Source organism: Crinia signifera, chromosome 2, assembly GCF_055691185.1.
Source record: "Crinia signifera chromosome 2, ASM5569118v1, whole genome shotgun sequence".
NCBI lineage: Eukaryota > Metazoa > Chordata > Amphibia > Anura > Myobatrachidae > Crinia > Crinia signifera.
In genome coordinates, this window is record NC_139218.1 from 116,695,871 (window position 1) to 116,712,463 (window position 16,593).

General features: G+C 43.7%; 1 protein-coding gene across 1 annotated transcript in view; it reads left to right on the forward strand.

The window, feature by feature from the left end:
- Positions 1-16,593, forward strand: part of AMPD1 (adenosine monophosphate deaminase 1) — a 48,060-nt gene that overhangs the window by 16,590 nt on the left and 14,877 nt on the right. Inside the window, exons 6-9 of the mRNA XM_083171055.1 lie at positions 743-937; positions 4,775-4,906; positions 9,439-9,602; positions 16,285-16,411. Coding sequence (XP_083027181.1) covers positions 743-937; positions 4,775-4,906; positions 9,439-9,602; positions 16,285-16,411 — 618 coding nt within the window. The remainder of the gene's footprint in view (positions 1-742; positions 938-4,774; positions 4,907-9,438; positions 9,603-16,284; positions 16,412-16,593) is intronic.

Below are 16,593 nucleotides of genomic sequence, written 5' to 3' on the forward strand. Positions count from 1 at the left end.
ATCCTGATTCAATCGGGATTGAATAGAAAGTAAATTGCACGGTGTGTAAACTACTTAAGTGTGATTGCCAATTAATTACTTTCTATGACGCAGCCTGTGTGTAAGTAGCACAATTACAATATTTGTTGCATAATCATTACCATTATTACTAAATAACTCGTTATAGTATCTCAAAGTTCAGAATCCCCGTTTTTGCCCCAAAGTTATTCTGAACACTTACAGTATTGGGCGAATTTGCAGCCTTGTGTGTCCACCAGCTGCCACCCGCCGAATGTTGGTACGACCGCCCTCCCCCCCCCCCCCCTTGTAAGCTGCAGATGTTCACACGTGCTGCAAATGGATGTTTAACATAACCGACCATCGAATGATGTGGAAGGTCCACACATATCTAAGGTTACTCTCAGTTAACCTTAGATATGCGTGGATATTCGTCAGGAAGTGGGAGTGCAGCTGCCTGCCCCCGGCACCCAAGTCACGGCCAGATTACATGGGAATGTCCAGCATTTTCATGGGAACTATCTGCCGCCGCCCAACAACCCCCCTCTCCCCCCCCCCCGCATATGCACATGCGTAGAAATGCCCCTGCACATACGCCCAACATTGGTTCCCCATGCGAATGTGCACGGGATCCGAACAGATTAGAATAAGGGCCTGTTCTTAGGCAAAACCTATATTGAGTCACTCTATTGAACAAACATAGATGGGGCTTTTTGACTAAACATACATATGTGTCTTTGTAAAGGTGGACACTCACATCCACGCTGCGGCCTGCATGAACCAGAAACATCTCCTACGTTTCATCAAAAAGACCTACAGAGTGGATTCAGAACGTGTGGTGTACAACTCCAAGGGCAAACAGTTGACCTTAAAACAAGTATTTGAAAATCTGAAACTTCACCCCTATGACCTGACAGTAGATTCCCTTGATGTCCATGCTGTAAGTAATATATTTCTTATTTTACATGTCAGCATTCATGGTTGTTTTTTGTTGTTTTTTGACAAGCATTAAATCACTGATAGATAATCTGACCTGAGGTCTTGTAAACTTCCAGTCATAAATATTGGGTCACATGCTTACCTAACATAACCCTGGCAAATTTGCTTTGTCCAGTCTCTAAAACCACCCTTGCCTTCCTTTAGCATCCAAATGCAATATAAAAGTCATCTGAAAAGTTTTTTTTTTTTATAACAAATAAAATTAGTAAATAATAGAACAAAACTGATTCCCATTAAAAATTTAATAAAATGAAATAAAGTATTAGCCACTAAAAATCACCCTGAGACATTTACTAGATTCGGAACGTTTACATTCATGAAATCGATATGGTATAATCATTCGATGGTTGAAATATTTGATTACAATCTGGCTGTTAGAGGCCTAATTCGGACCTGATCGCAGGGCACATTTTGGGCCTTATTCAGTCCTGTTTGCATGTAATCGCAGCATAGCGAACCGGTAGACGCCGCTGAACGCTCTGAAAAATAAGTCCATACTTACTTTTCAGATGCCCACAGGTTGCCGAATTGTGGGGTGGGCACTGACGTCATGTGATTCAGCCACCCGCCCAAGCAGGCTTTGACACGACTGCATTCTCAGGGGGCACCCATAAAACACTGGGCGTTACCCTGCTCCAGCCCTGTGCTCATCCTCTTCCCTCCCCTTATATTGCAAATGTTTTGGCAAGTGTGATACTCGCTGTAACGATCAGATCAGGTGGTAGGCCGAATATTATTCCTGTTATTATTATGTGTGAGATCAATGTATTTCTGGTATTGTGTGTAAAAACAGGTCTGCTATTATTATGTGGGAGATCAGAACATGTCTTGTATTATGTGTGTAAACTATTGGGGACCCAGGGAGTGTAACCATCTGTATAGTTCTCTGGAGTTAGGATGTCAGATAAGATCTGAGACCCCTCATAAACCATGGTCCAGAAGAAGAGGTTAGAGATTGTCTCCTTACTTCAGATATCTAATCAGTGAAGCCTGTCTGCTATGCATCTCACTTGATGAGGAATGAGGATCAATCACTTTGAAAACAGCAGACGAATTCTGCATGTACTGTAGAAAATACATTACCAGGGACATTCCCTAGTTCCAGCAAGGAACAGGTCAAATCCCAAGGGTGGATTGCAAGTATAATGCTGCGTTCTCATTGCCGCCCCTGCAAAATCCCGGGTTTTTGTTGCCGGGTTTTTGGCGGGGCACAGAGAATGGATACTTTTCTACCCCGTTCATACAGCACCTTAAACCCGGGAAATTCCCGTGTATGACGCGTTCACACTGCTTCCCCTGGTCTGCCCTGCCAACAAGTGTGTGAATATAAAAGCAGCTTTGATTGGCTGTTGAAAAAGTTGCTGTGATTGGCTGTTTTAGAAAGCAGCTGTTATTGGCTGGCTGAGGATGATGTCATATAAAGTGTCCTGTTTTTTCCAAGCACACTGCATTGCTGGAATCATGGCTGATGAGATGCTTTTGTTTTGCACCATTTTGCTGTTTCATGCAGCAAATGAGAGCTTGCTGCAGCTGCTTACATTGTGCTACCTTGCACAATGTACCTTGAAGAGGAGGAGAGCGCAATTTCTTGCTGAGAGAGACAGTGCTCGCCTTCATTATGTGCGAAGGAGAAGAGCTTTCATCACCTCCAGCGTTACCTCCATATTGAGGTTCAGCACATCCAGTACCCTCCAGTGCGACATCTCTGCTCTCCTCGACGCAGCATTAAATGGACATCACATGTCACCTGATCACATCCCCCAATGAGCTTGTTTTTTTCCATCATGTTTGAAAAACCCATGTCTGCGCTGTTCAGACTGAAGTACACCCGTGTTTTACCCAGGAAAAACCCTGCAAAAAACCCGTGTGTAATTCCCGGGGCATAACACCCGGGAATTTCACAAGGACGCATTCACACTGAGACGCGACACGGGAAATTACCGCTCGCCCTGCCAAATACCCGGGTTTTTTAGGCAATGAGAACGGGGTATAACTGTCCCTCTTGTCAATAAGTCAGTGGCACTTCTTGGGGGAACAGCAACTAGCTAGAGGCGACCCGTTTGATTTCATGTGGAGACCCCCCCCCACACTACAGAATGAGTACCTGGGTGTAAGATATAGTTCTGTCATTTTCCCTTTTATTTCTGAATTGCATTTCTCTTGTGTGTATATTTAAAATCATCTTGTAACCATTTTTTTCACTTAAAGCTCTGTAGTATTTTTAGGAATAAATAATACATATTCCCAGTTCTGATTTTGTGATTCTTAGGACCTTGTAAGCCAAAGAAGAGAACGCTACAACGTTACCAATTTAATACTGTATTGTGTGGTCAGGTGCGAGCCAAGCCGCTTCTTGCGCAGTTTAAAAGCGCTAAAATCAGGCCTCTGTCTGGTGGCAGTATACCTCAAAGAGGGGAGCCGAGTGTCCAAAGTGAACCCCAGTCACGGTCGGAGCTGCTCAGATTGAAGTATCTGAACAGGTGACTGGTGGGTCCGTGACACTCGCCAAAGGCGTTTGCACATGTGCAGATCCCTTACCATTAAACGGTTGTAAATCGTCCCCTTTGTTTGCAAATGGACAAAACCATGTGCACCGTAGGTGGGGCAATTTTAACATGTGCAGAGACAGTATTAGATTTGGGCGGGGTGTCCTAAAACTGAAATCTAAATTGCAGTGTAAAAATAAAGCAGCCAGTATTTACCCTGCACAGAAATAAAACAACTAACCCAAATCTAACTCTCTCTGCACATGTTACATCTGCCCCACCTGCAGTGCACAGGGTTTTGCCCATTTTGCAGGTCTGAATTGGGCCCATGATGCGGATTAAGATGTTTTTGCTTTTTTTTTTTTTTATTATAATTTATTTAAAAACCACAGGTATTGTAAATTACATGAAATTTAAGTAAGGTACAGTATTTAAACAGTCACATATATGGAAAGACTACAAAATTGCAAAGACAGGAATAAAAGAGGTGAGGTACATTGACAAGAGATTTATGTACCTAAGGTGCACCTTGTAACTTAACATTGACTAATATGAGAAGAGGGGATACTGGTGAACATGCTTATTATTTAGGCCCTTATTCTGGTTGGTGCGGCCAGAGCCGCACACGGTGCTCTGGCCGCACAAACCAATCCCCGCCCACGAGACGGATCGCCACGGCCGTCCGTACACGGACGGCTGGCGATCCGCATAAAAATGGTGGAGGCGTACGCCTCCACCATGGTGGAAGCTGCCCCCTGCATTCGATGGTCGTCGACCATCGAAGGCAGGTCCGCACGCCCCAGCAGCTCCCGCAAGCTGAGACCACACGGACAATCGTCCGTGTGGTAGCTTGTATGGGGGCTGAGAGCTGACATCCGGCGACGTCAGCTTTCCGCCCCCATGAGTTGCGTCATACCCTCATTACCATGCATACGCCCCGCGTTTGCATGGGAACGCCCATGAAACGGGGGGCGTACACATAGGGAAATGAGGGTCTGAAGCCCCTCACGCCCCTATACGCCCCCTTTGCGGCGGACGAAATACGTCTGCGGCGAAGGGGGCTGCACATGCGCAGATTGACCTCTGCGCATGTGCAGAATAAAAACATCGGCGGTACGGCCGCACGCGGGCCGTACCGTCCGAACCAGAATAAGGGCCTTAGTGAGGTAACTAAAAACATTCAGAAAAATTCAGCAACAAGTGGTTTGGGAACTGCATTATTCACAATGGTGAATAAAAAGGCAAATTGTAGATTCCGATCTGTTGATAAGAATAATGCATCTTTTCCATAGGGGAGACAAACTTTCCAGCGCTTCGACAAGTTTAATGCCAAATATAACCCTGTTGGTGCAAGTGAATTACGAGACCTGTACCTGAAAACAGAAAATGCTATTGATGGTGAATATTTTGCTACAATCATTAAGGTAAAGTTCTGTATTTTAGTATTTTGTCCACATTGTGTATACATATTCTTTTTGTTTGTCACCATAAGGGATGTCATGAAAAGTCTTTGTTAAATGAAAGACATATATAGTCCTACAGTCATTACTATAATATAACATTGCTCGGTACTTGTGTACAATCAAGGCTCCCACGATGTCCATCGCATAGTAAAAAATCACATGCGATGCGATCGCATGCGATTTTTAACAGAAATGCATCCAAATGCATTGAAATTAGTATCAAACATGTTCAATGGCCCCCAAATGTCATTTTTGAGGCTGTACAACCCCCACTATCAACGCGAACCCGAAGCGTGGCGAGCGCAGCGAGCCCACGAGGGGCGGCGGTACGCGTCCTACGACCTTTTCATACCCCCACTATCCACGTCGGCGTGGAGTTGAAATAGAAAGTGCGAGCCTGAAGCGTGGCGAGCGCAGCGAGCCCCGCGAGGGGACACGGATACCTTCACAGGTATCCGCGTCCCCTCACGGGCTTCACAGGTGTCCGCGTCCCCTCGCGGGGCTCGCTGCGCTCGCCACGCTTCGGGCTCGGTGGCTCGCTGCGCTCGCCACACTTTCTATTGTCATCTCCACGCCGACGTGGATAGTGGAGGTATGAAAAGGTCGTAGGACGCGTACCGCCACCCCTCGCCGGCTCGCTGCACTCGCCACGCTTCGGGTTCGCGTTGTGGGGGTGGTACAGCCTCAAAAATGACATTTGGGGGCCATTGAACATGTTTGATACTAATTTCAATGCATTTGGATGCATTTATGTTAAAAATCGCATGCAATGCGATCGCATTCGATTTTTAAAAAATGCTTAAAAACTGCAAAAATCGCATCCCATCGCATGCCACTACATTTGGCATGCGATGGCATGCGATGAGAGCCGTGAAAGTACACAAGTACCCATTGCTCATTTAGCTTCATTCGTATAAGTGCGTTAGGTGTGAAATGCAATGTGCACGTAAGACATTGGTTAAGTGTTTAGCAGTAACTGACTGTACTTCATGCCATACACTGTACAAGAGAGTGGCTAATTCAGTGGCTTGTATGAAATCAAACAGCAGAGACTGAATAACACATTGGGTGAGATTTAATACGATGAGAGATTCAGAAAGTGAGAGATTTGGTAAGAAATGATTGCCTCTTTAAAAAACCTGGAGATTTCTTACCAAATCTCTCACTTTCTGAATCTCTCATCCTATTAAATCTCACCCATTGTGCCTGATTATGGATGCAAAGCAAAAGTAAGCGTGGACAGTCATGGTAGCGAGAGTTATAACATAGGCTACTGCTAGTATTGGTACAGCTTTATTCCTATAGTCGCAACACCCACTCCTTTCTGTCCACATCCGACCATTATTATTAGTAGCACCAATTACACCTGCCCCATGCTGGTTGCCAAAGATTAATTAGAAACAGTCTGATTGCATATACTTGACTTACGTTATTATGTCAACATGTTAGAATATCAACATTTTTCCTAGTGGCCCAGTAGTGACTTCCTGGTGGCTGCTGAGCCTCCGGCAGCATCTTCCAGGTCATGTGAATGTCACTTCCGGCAGTCATGTTACTGTCACTATCAAGTCAGACCTCCGATCCTTCAGTGTTCCAGTAAGCACTTGATTGCTAGAATCCCTATTCCTGCACCTAACCCTCCCACTACTGCTTAACATTAACCTTCTAGTGCAGCCTAAAAAGGCATACACACTGGGTGATTTTTCACCCCATTTCTAAGCAATCTGACTAGATCGCTTAGAAAAAAAGCATGGATCGCTCCGTGTGTAAAGCCCCGGGTGACGGCGATGCACAGTCCTGCGCGTCACTATTGCCCGCAGAGATAGACCGTACTTGCACTGTTTATTCTGCTAGGTCGCGGGGCTTTGCCTATAAAAATTGACAAATCCCCGCTCTGCACAGATCGCTCAGCACACATCGCGGGTGAGCTGAGCGATCGCGCTTAAGCACATCACTCAGCAAGAGAGGGCGGGTCGCCCCATGTGTATGGGGCTTAACACTCCTGCTCACAGCTTAAACCTAATGTCAGTATTCTGTTGACATTGCACCTGTCAACATTCTGTAAATGTCAACATGTTGACTATTAACATTTTAACAGTGCTATCAACATAAATGTCAACATTGGTATTGTCAACCTTTTGACACTCCAGCAAGGCAGCCACACAATTTATATTTGATCACTCATTAAATAATTTAAACACAGGCTGGGGTCTGCATCACTATATACATGTGAATAATTTACAAATAATCAACCATATATATGCATAACTCTGTAACTGCAATAGAGAGCGCCACACATCTGGAGGATTGTAATTTAAAAATATTTTATATATTTTTCTTAACTTAATCCAGTAAGTTAAAAATATGATTTAAAACATGACTGCATACAAAATCAGCAATGCATACATATCAACAATAAGAAAAAAATAAATAAAACAGCTCCTCAATATCTAATTAGGAAGGGCAGATGGTGTTAATCTGCTGTGATGGGCTCCGGAGTGGTACCACTTCATAAGAAATAATTATTTTAAACTTGGTGAAAGCCAAATTGAAAGCAAAGTCTCTCAAATAATAAAAAAGTAATGTGATGAATTATATCGGGTTGTGAAGAAAAATAGTGATGTTTAGATAGGCAGTTCTCAAAGCCTTATTCCTTTGAACAGAGTGTCAGAATTTGCCAATGTAGGCAGTGAATAAGCCCACTTGGTTAATTTTAAGAGATGACCTTTATAAACTTATATACCGGTAGCCTCTTTCTTTCATTAAATACAAGCAGCTCCTTTCTTTCATTGAATACAGTAGAAATTGGTCATATTTATATATATTTTTTGATGGAACAAAATATATACCATCGCGCCTGATAGATTTTTTTGTTATTTTATTCTCACTATATACATGTATGCTTTATCAAGTTATATTTCCCCTTTATACAGACAAAGTAGGTAGATAAGTCAACATGCAAGATGTCAACATGAAAATGGCCGACAAATATTATTATTATTTTTTTATATGGGTGCAGTTTACCATTTTAAAGCACGTGACCCTATTTAGTATATTGCTTTGCTTGTCACACTCCGGGCAAGGTGCCTCATACCTCTACTGCTGTGCTTGCCATAGGTTACTATTCCCAGGCATCCATGTGTATGGTAAATGATTAAAAAGTTTAATTTGTGAACCTTCCACATACTTGCCTACTTTTGAAAACTAGTTTCAGGGAGATTATAGTTGGTAATAGAATTTTGCAAAGCACCTCCATTGGGGGGGGGGGCATGTTCCACCCAAAGGGCATTTCTAGTTCCATATATGGAGATATTGTGAAAAGAGACTGTGAACGTGGCACCTAGAAGCATGGGTGTGTACTGCTTCAACTGAGAGGAATCTTTCAAAATAACTTATATCCAAATGTAGATGAGCCACAAAGCAGTTAGTAAGAGTTATTATACTTGGTAAAGTGCTGGGAAATGGTGCAGATGATTCAATGCAAATGTATCTATCTCTCAATCCTTTTTTTCCCCCAAAAAATGTAACAGTGTAATGTGGGCTAGGTGACATGAGGGAGATTGGTAGACTAATGAGGGAGATTGCTGCTATTTCAGGGAGTCTCCTGCAGAATGCAGGAGGGTAGGCAACTATGACCTTCCAAGTACAACAGTTTTTATATCTCTTATAATACATGTGTCCATCTAAACAAAAATATTGTTATTTACATCTGTTCTTTAAGGTTTTTGACAATGCATAGATGGACCACTAGATTAAAATAGTATAGAAGGGTTTTTAATTTTTGATAAAATTAGGGTTGAGAATAAATCTAGACTAGGAATGACTGCTTACTACACTTCATTATGTTCTCGCTGCCTCCAAAGATCAGATTATTGTCACAACTATCACAACCATTGGTTGCAATGGTCACAGCACAGTCTGCACAAGCTGAAGTTTACTCAAACTGGCTGTCGGAACCCCTCTGCTGGTTCCAGGAAGTCTGCGTTTGATTCCAAGGGAAATGGCCAGCATTTTTATGGGAACACCCATAAAACTCTGAGCATTCCCTGCTAACCAGCCCCACTGGGATGAATGGCCCAGCGAGTGTGAAACTCACCAAAGCCATGGGCAAAGTCTTCACCAATGGACACGGTGCAGAATTTGGAACCGAACAGACGGGTCTGAATCGGCCCCTAAGTGAAGCTGCTACTGGGGATTGTTCCCTTTGCCAGCTCAATAAAGTTTTGACAAAACAAAATATACTGGTGCAGCTGCTCGGGAAGGAGAAAGATGAGTCCACAGTGGATTCTGCTGAGAACCGAGTGGGAAACATAACATTCTCTCTCCTCGGCAGGGCTATTTCAATAAGATTTACGATTTCCATCTTCACAATGATAGTTGGCCAAGGAGTAATTTTTTCCACTTTAAATGGGCTTTTAGTACATGGACCCCTATATCACCTGATAATCACCATGCACCAACATAATGTTTCATACATGCATTTTTCATATTAGGAAGTGGGATCAGATCTGGAAGATGCAAAGTACCAGTATGCTGAACCTCGTCTATCAATCTATGGACGATCCCCCAATGAATGGAATAACCTAGCCAACTGGTTCAACAAGCACAAGGTTTACTCGCCCAACATGAAATGGATGATCCAAGTTCCAAGGATTTAGTAAGTAACTGCATAACCCTATACAGCTGCTTCATCTGTAGGTAGACATGGGGAAGGTCGACAGTAAAAAGGTCGACAATGGGTTTTTCACTTTTCTTGGCCTGCATGCAGTACCCACATCATGTTTGTTGTACTAGTTCTTCATTGTCCCAGCCCTCACCTCATACCCAATACCTATTGATGCATTTTTATTACATTTACTAATACATTTCTAAATATTCTCATATGCAAATTAACCTTGTTTAATACTATAGAAAGCAACAATACCATTAATTATACAGAATCTATAGTAGATTGACAAAAAATATCCAGTCTATTAAATTCTAAATGTGCATACATACACATGGTGAGATTTTGGCTATGTACGATGTTGACTGTGTGATTTCCCTTTAACTCCCTGAAGCCTAGAGCCATACAATATTGACTATATTTACTTGAGATTTTGACTACTGGACTGTCTACAATATACTCAAAATGTGCTTTTCTGCATAGTTTATATTCTCTTGCGATGCCTATCCCACGTGGTAGTGCATCGGCATCTCAACCTGTATACACACTGTGCGAATTGTGGTCATTTTCTTTCCGATTTTGACTACATAGGCAAAATCAGAAGCTCAAATCGCATTGGTTATCTGCACCTTAACACATTACATTTGTTGCACCTATTGCTACAGCATATTTATTCAGTTTCACTTCCACTCTGTGTCATACTTACCGCCTTTTGAGCTGCCTTCTCCGGGAGACATACATGCTGTCCTGTTGGGGGGCGTGCCTACAGCATTGTGTCATTTTAGCCCCGCCCCCCACAGTGCAATGTTGGTATTTCAGGCATTGCACTGCGGGGGGTGGGGCTAAAATGCAGCAATCGTGGTATTTTACCCGCGGGACCCCCCCCCCCCCCCCGCCGAGGGACTGATCGCGGGAGATGGGGTGATATGTGGGAGGATTGCCACCCTTTCCGGGGGGCTGGGAGGGGGACCCGATTTCCAGGACCCTCCCGGCCATTCCGGGAGGGTACGCAACCCTGCTCTGTGTAGATAAGTAGGGCGACTGATTGAATGACATGGGAAAAAATACATCAGGGTGGGTATGTAGAAAGTAAAACTGATTTATCAGAGTAAGGAGGAGGTGTCATCAAAATATCTGAGGAAGGTGTGTACAATTAAAGGAGGTTGAGAAACCACATACATTTCACTAGAAAAATATGCATAGTTAAACCAGTTTCCATGTGCATGCTAATGCATGGCAAACTCCTCGCATCTACTGTATATGTTATAACACACCCCTTGTAAGTCTGCATCCAAGTCATCAATCAGCTACTAATGGATATACAGTACTACAGCTTCACTACCAGATCCTACTGTACAAACTAACCACATTTACAGTTTTACAGCTTGGCAAAACCATGTTATGCTGCCGTAAACAGAGGGATTAGAGTTGGGGGAAGGAAAGAGTATAAACATTCTAGTAACTTAATGGATATACAAATGGTCATCAGTGCACCACAATGTAGGACAGGGGTCAGGGCACTTTTTTACCTTTTACTTCAAAATATATTTAGATACGCCCACGTTACACCCTTGATTTGAAAGGATATCTTATAATTGTAATACACACTGTACCCCCAGAAGTTGATGATATATCCTGCTAGTACGGTACACAGCCTGGCAGCAATTGATGATGATGAAGATGATTACCATGTATCGCTGTGTGTAGTACAGGCTGTGTGTGGGGTATAGCCATTGATAATGTGACGTCCAGGCAACTATTAGTGTCAGTATGTGCACATTTTTTACCTAGACTAGAGATGGGTATAGCTTGACAGGAGCCTATAACCAGGCAAAGAACTTGGTGTCGCAGCGGCAGTACAGACTGCACACTGCCGACATGGCGCAGCAACTAAAGGAAGAAGCGAGCAGACTTGGAGGCAGGGCCTGGGGCATCACACAGGGAAGTATGTTATACACAAGGGCCTGACGCACTGCACTGCCTCATGTCCTTGTACACTACAGTACTGTAACACACACTCTATATATATAGATTCTATATGCAATGAAATGAAATTCCTTGGGGTAATGGACGGTCACACTGTGTGTGTGCCCGGCTTTATCTCGACAGTGCGACCGTCCATTACCACCAGGAATTTCATTTTTTACCCCATTTGGGGTAATTTACCCCTGTTCCCTGATCACCGATGTAGGATATTACCAGAGGCGCAGTCTTTCTCCATTGACAGAATATTTCTTGCAGTTTAAATGTAAGGCATTGTAACACATTTCTTTTACATGGATGTGTCTTTTTTTTCTTCTTGCCTAAATGCTTTATGACTTCTTATGCCTGGATAGGTGGTTCAAGGTTTTTTCATGTAATTGTTACTCAATAAAGGGCATAAAGGTAGATAGCTCTGTCAGGAAGATGCAATCAGGATCCTGGTGGTCAAAATCCCGACACTGGAATCCTATGCTGAGAATGCAGATCTATCCCCAATGTGTGTATGAGGGTTTGTGTTATGCACTAGGGGGAGAGTTACAATTGGACTGCTGGAGGGAAGAATTAGAGTTGAAGGTGTTCAACTATAGTGAAGGGGAGGGGGCAGTTAGGGTTACCTAGATATGCAGTTCCCAAACTTTTTTCTCTCCCGTACCCCTTTATTCAGCTTTTCATTTATGAGTGCCCCCTCCTCTCATATATCCCACCCTACCCAGGGTATGGATAAAAACTGGACCAGGACAAGACCCCCGGACTGCCGGACCAGACATCAAACTCTGCAATCCCGAGCTTGTAACGTCCGGACCAAGAGATGTCCTGTCCGGGGGGCTGCCTGTGACACCTGTCACCAGGGAGAGGAGGAGGGAGAGAATAAAGCCTCCCTGTATGGTCGGACCACACGGGGAGGCTGTAATCTCCCCTTCCCCATGTCGCCCTGATGATAGCTATCACAGGGACCCCCATGGATAAGACACCCCCCAGACGGGACACCCCCTCCCCCCCACTACAAGCTCTGGACTGCAGATTTTGATGTCCGGTCTGGCGGTCCAGGGTTTAGTCCGGGTCCGGTTTTTACATAGTCCCCCCTACCCATACCTCCACACAAAAAAGTTTGTTTTTTGTTCTTAGGTTAGCTAAATAATCTTTAAATTCACCAAGAAAGATAAAATGTGCTTGTGTCCCAGAAGTGATAGCGGCAAGTCCTTTATAAAGCAAGCCTCCTAACAAGCAATGGACAGCCTGGCGCCCTCCATAGAACCCACTGGAAATGGATTTTTTCCCACACTTCGGAAAGCAATGCCGGGATGGTCAGCTGGTGTGTTGCGCTCTATAGCGCTGATGGAGATCAGAGCCAGGTGCTCTGTAGCTGGTAGCTGTTACCTGGGCTTTTAGTTCAAGCTGGCAATGAAGCATGAGGAGACGGCTAATGATAATGCTGCAGACAGAGATCGATTGTCTGGAACCGAAAGTGGCATTGACATGTTTTGTCTCATTTGAATGACAATTTTTGGCACCTAATATGGTCCTGTCCTGTAGTCGAGACTTTCTGGCACCCAGGCTATAACATTAACGGGAATCCCCCCGGTGTATTCTCACCCACAGTGTGCCTCCTGGCGGCCTTTGGAGATGACGTATTGGACCATGACACCCAAAGATATGTAAATAACCTCTGTATGTTAGCCAGGGTCTGTATAGCAAGGGCTTGGTTGGCCCCTAGTGGCCCATCTCTTACTGCTCGGATATCACTCACTAATGACACAGTTTGCCATGAGAGGTTTGTGTATATGTCTAGACGCACCGAGACATGTTTTGTCTCCTCAGCAACATGAGACTTTTTCACATACCCGCAACATAGCCGCATACCAAAGTTTGGGAACCGCTGACCTGTAGATGATAAACAGCTCTATGATATACTGTAATTAACTTGTTAGCAGAATAAAATAAAACACATGCTATTGGTTAGAAGAACTAAAATAGCAGCTACAGCGTATATTGATAAATCTAGATAAGTCTAGAGTGGCAAAGTCTAAAGGTCTCCATACAATTAAGTCCCGTTTCACCGGCCCGACCAGAACCAACCTTCGATCACAAATTTTTCCATCTGGGAAATGGAGAAATTCTTAATTTGAAAAAATACCTGATTTGTCGATCTTTTCATTAAGATCAGGGCATTGAAAACGTTAAACTTGTCTAATATTTCCTATTCCCCGTTTCCAGTTGTTTACTTTTGATTGTGTTTATGCCTAATATTTCAAAGGACAGTAGCAAATGAACCTTACTGGGGCAAAATGGCATTCTGCCCTAAATATATATTGTTCCACATAGTACAATTCAGGGCTTAAAGTGGTCGTGGAGATGTGGTGGAACTCATTTACTCTGCCAAATAGTATCACCCCCACCCCATTAGGTGGAGCCAGCCGCAGTGCTAGGGTTTTCGACAACCCCCTGCAAACTATAAATTTGTGCCCTGCCTCAAATTTATGAAGCTCACAAGGAAGGGGTTTGGTCATATAATAGTACCTTCAGTTCAAATTTTGCCCCTCGGTAGCACAATCTTATTCACATTGCGCTGTGTGTAGTTCCCCAGATTCAAATTACACCACATAGAAGTGCCACTTATTTACACACAGTAGTGCCTTTTATTCATGTTATTTTAGTAGTATACATTTATGCCGCACATTAGTATCCATTATACACAATGCCCACAGTAGTGCCCTTCTAGTACTCTTAATACACATCTATGCCTCTGTACTGTAGCTCACCGCCCATGTCCCTCAAGCATCTTTATGCTCTGTGTCCCTTCAGCAGCTTCCCCACATCTGCGCCCCTACAGTCCCCTCTCAGCTTGTTTTCTGCATTCACAGAGTGGCTCTTCACTTTAACAGTGGTGATGCATGACATAACATAGACCATGCCAAAAAAGGGAATCTCTGAGGAGAGTAACACCACCTGACAAACACATTATGTGTGTTTACCAGGAACACTGGGACACAAGTGGGGGAGAACCATGGAGCCCCCAGGACCTGTGAAAGGGGGAGGTGGCTGCAGCTTGTCAGTGACACTATCGCTGTCTACATAATCTATTGACGTGGTGCTGGGGCTGGCTTTGCTGTTGGAATTACTGTGCACGGCCATGTGATCAGGTCTGAATTGGGCCCTCATTTAAATCCAGTCCCCCACTTTAACCCTTGGTGCAATATACAGTAAGATGGTCACCTACAGCTGTTTAAAATTCCAACAGCAATCACAATGGACTACACTACTTCATAGGTCAAATTCAAAACCGGCCTTAGACATAGGCAAACTAGGCAATTGCCTAGGGCATTTGGAATGCCTAGGGGCACCAGCAGCTTTTGCTGATTAAAATAATATGCAACATGCCTATATTCTGTGTGTGAGTGAGGCTGTATCTGCATATGAAATAGTGTGTTCATGGAAATCACTGTAACATAGCATTCCGTATGCAGGTAGAGCCACAATCGCACACAGAATATAGGCATGCCACATATTATTTTAACCATTGGAAGCTCCTTGTGTGTGCTGGGCATAAAAATGCAAATAAGACAAATGTTCAGCAAAAAAGGCACCCAACGTTAGCAGAACTGGCCAGGAGCTGCATGGCCTATTGAGGCAAGATGTATGAGGAAACATCTGTATCCAAGCAGAGGCAAAGGTCACAGTGTTAGCGGCTGTGCGAGTGCTGTCTGCAGGTGTTCGGCATATGTGTAAGAGGCATTATGTGTGTCATGTATAAATGCATTAATAATGTGCAACATATGTGTAATGGGCATTATGTGTGTCATGTGTATAAGGGCATTAATAATGTGCAACATATGTGTAAGGGGCATTATGTGTGTCATTATGTGTATGAAGGGCATTAATAAAGGTTGGCATAATGTGTAAGGAGCATTATGTTTATATGGACATTAATAATGTGTGTCATGTGTAAGGGGCATTACTGTGTGGTATTATCAGGGGTGCCGAGAGAAAGGGGTAGGGGGTACAGATTACCCAGGCCAAAGTCTGATGGAAGGGCCCAGTGGGGGCCCCGGGCCTCCTCCCCTTAAGTGACAGTAGCAGCTGAAGCTTTTCTCCTCTGCCCAGCACACACTGCTTTGTGCGGGGTTGCAATGTGGCCACGGAGGTGCTTAAAATACAATATTTTCTCAGGATTTTTTTCTATGGGTATACTGTGAAGAGTAATGTATATAAGGTAAAGTTGTACCACTGTGTGATGTAACGTGAATAAGAGACACCATCGCATGATATAATGTGAATAAAGTTGCACTACTGTGTGGCATAATTTGAATTGGGGGTACTATTGTGTGGCCATGCCCCTTCAAAGCAAGAATACACCCCTGTTTGGGCTGCGCACTGATTGTGTGCACTGTTTCTATTTAAAATATTGCCGGTAGGAGCACCAAAATGATGATCGCTATGATGAGGATTGATGGTTCTGGGAAAGGGGAGCAGGGTCAGAGGCGGAACTAGTGGCGGTGCTAGGGGGCACCAGCCAAAATCTTGCCTAGGGCATCAGTTAGGCTAGTGCCGGCTCTGGTCAAATTATTTCTTGAGTGGAAAGGTATCAGATGACTTATTTATCTATTATGAAATATGAACTTTATATTTATCTCTAGCCCATTCAATGAACAGTTTGGTAAAAATGATAATTTTTCTCACCTTTTATTTATAGTGATGTATTCAGGGCTCAAAACTTTGTGCCTCACTTTGGAAAAATGCTGGAAAATATCTTTATGCCAGTGTTTGAAGCTACAATCAACCCAAATGCAAACAAAGAGCTCAGTGTGTTCCTCAGACATGTAAGTATAACTGCACTTAAATTAAGGTTAGGCAATCATTTATTGGATACAATTATCCAGGGATATAACTGGTAATCAAAGGCTGAACTTGATAGATGTACAGATGTAGCCCTCTTTATCCTTGCAGGGGCAAGGTGCTCGCCAGTGAAAGGGATCTGGCGGGTGCCGGGCAAAGTTAAAGC